Below are 3945 nucleotides of genomic sequence, written 5' to 3' on the forward strand. Positions count from 1 at the left end.
GAGAGAGAGAGAGAGAGGGAGAGAGAGAGAGAGAGAGAGAGAGGGAGGGAGACTCCCACACAGACTTCAGGTTCAGGTGGCTTGAGGTGCTGGTCCTGGGGTGCACTGCCTTTCTTCCCTGCCACTTCTCGGGGTGTCACCTCATGCCCTGTCCACAGTGCCAGGGAGTGGCAGCTGCCACCAGCTCCCCTCGGTTGGCCCACAAGCTTCTTGGCATTCCCACCCCTGAAGAATGTGGGCTGAGCCAGGCGTGAAGCTGGGTAGGAAAGGAGGAAGCAGGACCTCTCCAGGTTTCCTGGTCCAGCCCAGTGTGGCAATCTATGCATTTGCATAGCCCGCAGTGCTTCCCCTCCTTGGACCTCACCCAGCAGGGAAGGCCAGAAAAGGCAAGGCAGGATCCTTTCAGCTGCCTCGCAGCTCCTTGCAGGATGTGGAAAGAGCTGTTCTCAGTAGCCTTCCTCCGGGCTGTGCTGGCAGAGTTCCTGGCCACCGCCATCTATGTCTTCTTCGGCCTGGGCTCGGTGCTGAATTGGCCGGAGCCACCCTCCGTCCTGCAGAGCGCCATCACCTTCAACTTGGCTGCAGCCACCGCTGTCCAGATTTCCTGGCACGCGAGTGGGGCCCATGTCAACCCAGCGGTGACCGTGGCCTTCCTGCTCGGCTCGCGCGTCTCCTTGGTGAAGGCGGCCTGCTACGTGGTTGCCCAGCTGGTGGGGGGCATTGCCGGAGCAGCCGTCCTGTACGCAGTGACAGCTGCGGGCGTCCGAGGGAGCTTCGGCATCAATGCGGTATGTCCTAGCCTGCAGGCCATTGTTGGGAATGGTTGTGCAGACTGAGCGGAGGAGCAGAGTTATGTGAGTCACCCTGAGTTCCTTGGAAGGAAAACGGGTGGGTTACAAATATAATAGTGAATGTGCCTGCAGGATTTCATGAAATGCTGCAGTTTGGGTGGGCCACTTCCAGCTGTCCAGATGTTTTGGCACTCAGCTCCCTCACTATAGTCTATGCTGCTGAGGGCTGATGGGAGTTGTTCGCCAAAAGCAGTGTTAAAGATTGCAGAGCTAGCCACCAGTAGGTTTAGGAGGGGCACCAAAGCAAGACTTCCTGGATGGCTCCTGTAGGGAACTGAAGTGAAGGTTTGGGCTCTAGGCTGTTCTCAGTCACTGAGAGGGGAACTCTGGGGGAGGGGGGAGGAAAGCCTGTGCAAAAGGGAAGCCTCTGTCCTGTGAAAGCTTGGTTCACATTTCTTATTTTCAAAAGAGGCAGCTGATGGGACACAAAGTGATGGAGAGGGAGAGGAAGACGTCAGCTGGGCAGAAGAGCAGCGGAGGCTGACCAGAGGGGCAACGAACTCATGAGCTGCCCTGATGCCATGTGGAGCAGGCTGCATCCCTCCGTGATACGCAGAATTTGCTTGGATCCGTTGTGGTTGCTGGTCAGCATTTAGCATTAGCTTCCTCAAAGCAGCACCTCCTACATTCTGCAGGACTGCTCAGAAGGGAGCAGGGCCATGCCGCAGCCCGTCAGGTCATGCAGACCTGGGTGGTGTGAGTTACGGAACATTAGGCAGCAATCTATGGGTTGTTCTAGGATTATCCAAGGGCTGCTTGCCCTCCGCACGGCCCATTCCGCTTAGGTTTGCATGGCACAGCCCGACAATCCTCAGTGCACGTGTACTATGGCCAGCTTATTTAAAATAGTGGCCGGCAAGCACCTCGATGCCCCACAAATGCCTGTGATGTGTAGAGTGGTCCCTGGCGTAGCATTTTCAGGCGGCTGAACAGGGCAGGGAAGGCCATTTATACCACTGTAAATGACCCAGGTTAAATCTGGATTCAACCCCTGATGTTTTCCTTGGTCAAACTGTTATCCTAACTGGTAACCATGTATGTCGATCCTATTCTAGTTCAACAGAGACTTTCAGTTTATAGTTGCTGTTCAGGAGGGTAAAAATAAAGGTTTGCTCCTTTTTCTGTTTGGATTTGTCTATGTGGGGTGGAGATAATTCATCATTATCCCCACCCACACACTAGAAAGAAGTGGGCAGATGAGGTCTCTGGGCAAGCAGGAAGCAAAGGGACAAATCTCCAGTTTTGGAGATAGATTGGAGGAGACACAAAGAAAGCTAAGTTTTTCTGTGCGGGAATCCTAGGACAACACTGAGCTACCTGAAACCCTAGCAGTGGGTGTGTATGTGTTGGGGTGCTAATACTGTGAGCCCTCACTTATGCACGATTTGTATATATGTGTAAATAAACGCAGATTATCAAAACCCCTGTAACTCTGTCCAGTAGCTCATTCAAAGGAAACCAAAGCCTCAGATAATGCTTGCACCCCTGGAGTTCATACTGTGTGGAGAACTGGGGTTTAAAAGGCAGAACAATATTCCCAGGCTCAATTTTGGTTAAGATGGCAATCTAAGGTGTCTATCATTCCATATCATCTCTGAAAAAGATTTTCAGCTTTTAAACATGCTGTTAAAACTTTTATCTCCTGCTTATCTGTTTGTTTGTTTGTTTGTTTTACTGTATGTAGTGCTATTTTTTGTAATTGCCAGAACTCCTGTCAGGAGTTGTATATTCAGGAATATTTAGGGAGTGTTCAACTGTGGCAGTTGCTTAACCTAAGAAGCTGTCAGACTTTCACCAGCCGCAATTCAACTGGCTTCTGCCAAGACCTCTATGACAGGGACAGGGACAGGGACAGGGACAGGGACAGAGCGAGAGAGAGAGAGAGAGAGAGAGAGAGAGATTAAGTTGTTGCTTTGCTGCAGCATATGTCATCTAAGCAGCCGAAGAAGATGGGACAGCTCCAAGATTTAATTAAGCTACCACAAGATTCTGTAGATTCTTTTGACACCATTTTAAGATAATAGAAACTAGAGTTCCAAACTGGGAAGACAGTTGTATCGAATGAATGTGTAGCATTGCTTCCCAGAACACAACATCTGCCCATCTTTCACTCCCAGAAGCCTCCCCTTGACTGGCCAATTGGAGAGTGCATGGCGAACAGCTCCCCAAGGTAATGTCAAGGAAGTGCTGGTCTTGATACTGAGTATGCTTGCCATATTTCTGGTCCTACCCGGGAAGTGAGAGCATCTTGTCAGGTTCCTGCCTACATCAAGGGCCGTCAGGCAATGGGAGGAGATCCAGTGGGGTCCAGATACCATATATACAGATGTATGAGATGACCACTGAAACCAAAAATAGAAAAGCCAAAACTGGGGGCATCTTATATGCCTGATATATATAAACTCTCAAAATACTGACCTTGTTTTATATGCAAGTCACCCTATACACTGATATGTACAGGTATTTTTCTATTATTACTCTATTATTCTGAAACATACTTCCTGATCATTTGTTCCACATGTTACTACCATATATATCAGTGTATAAGAAGACCCTCGAAACCAAAAATAGTGAAGCAAAAATTAGAGGTAGCCTTATACACTCAACATATAGCAAACACCAGAAAAACAGCTCAAAATATTGACCTTTTCTTATATGGAGGCCACTTTATGTGCTGGCATATACACTAATGACAAAATCATGCTTTACCCAGATTTTACAAAAGGAATATCTGCTCATAGAAGGTAATTTCAAAAAGCTTAAAGAATGGGCAGAGATCTTAACTTGAAATTTTGTGCTCTTTTTCTCTACCACATTTGCAGTGGAATACCAAGATGAGGGAAGAAATTTCAATCCCCAGAAACTACAGAATCTTTCCTTATAGGAATTCAAGCTACCTAACCTGCTCAGAAAGTGCCTTCAGATCTCACAGTTTCTGCCACAGCTTCTGTTTAATTTCGCTCTCTGCTTTTCAGAAGCTGATTGGAAAGCTCTGGGCTTTTGGCCATGGCTTTACATACTTTGAGAAGTTCTGGGCATTTTGCCATCTTCCTTCTTCCTCTGTTATACTTTGACTCCCCCCCCCCCCCCCCCC

The 3945-nt window shown here is 48.5% G+C and overlaps 1 protein-coding gene and 1 pseudogene across 1 annotated transcript in view; both read left to right on the forward strand.

Annotated features, from left to right (window-relative positions):
• LOC123019254 overlaps nt 1-3945 on the forward strand; it is a 16648-nt pseudogene that overhangs the window by 11015 nt on the left and 1688 nt on the right.
• Nucleotides 429-3945, forward strand: part of LOC123019252 (aquaporin-6-like) — a 10484-nt gene continuing 6967 nt past the window's right edge. The window contains exon 1 of the mRNA XM_044422007.1: nt 429-788. Coding sequence (XP_044277942.1) covers nt 429-788 — 360 coding nt within the window. The remainder of the gene's footprint in view (nt 789-3945) is intronic.

The sequence above is a fragment of the Varanus komodoensis genome, unplaced genomic scaffold, assembly GCF_004798865.1.
Source record: "Varanus komodoensis strain SLA01 unplaced genomic scaffold, ASM479886v1 scaffold12, whole genome shotgun sequence".
NCBI lineage: Eukaryota > Metazoa > Chordata > Lepidosauria > Squamata > Varanidae > Varanus > Varanus komodoensis.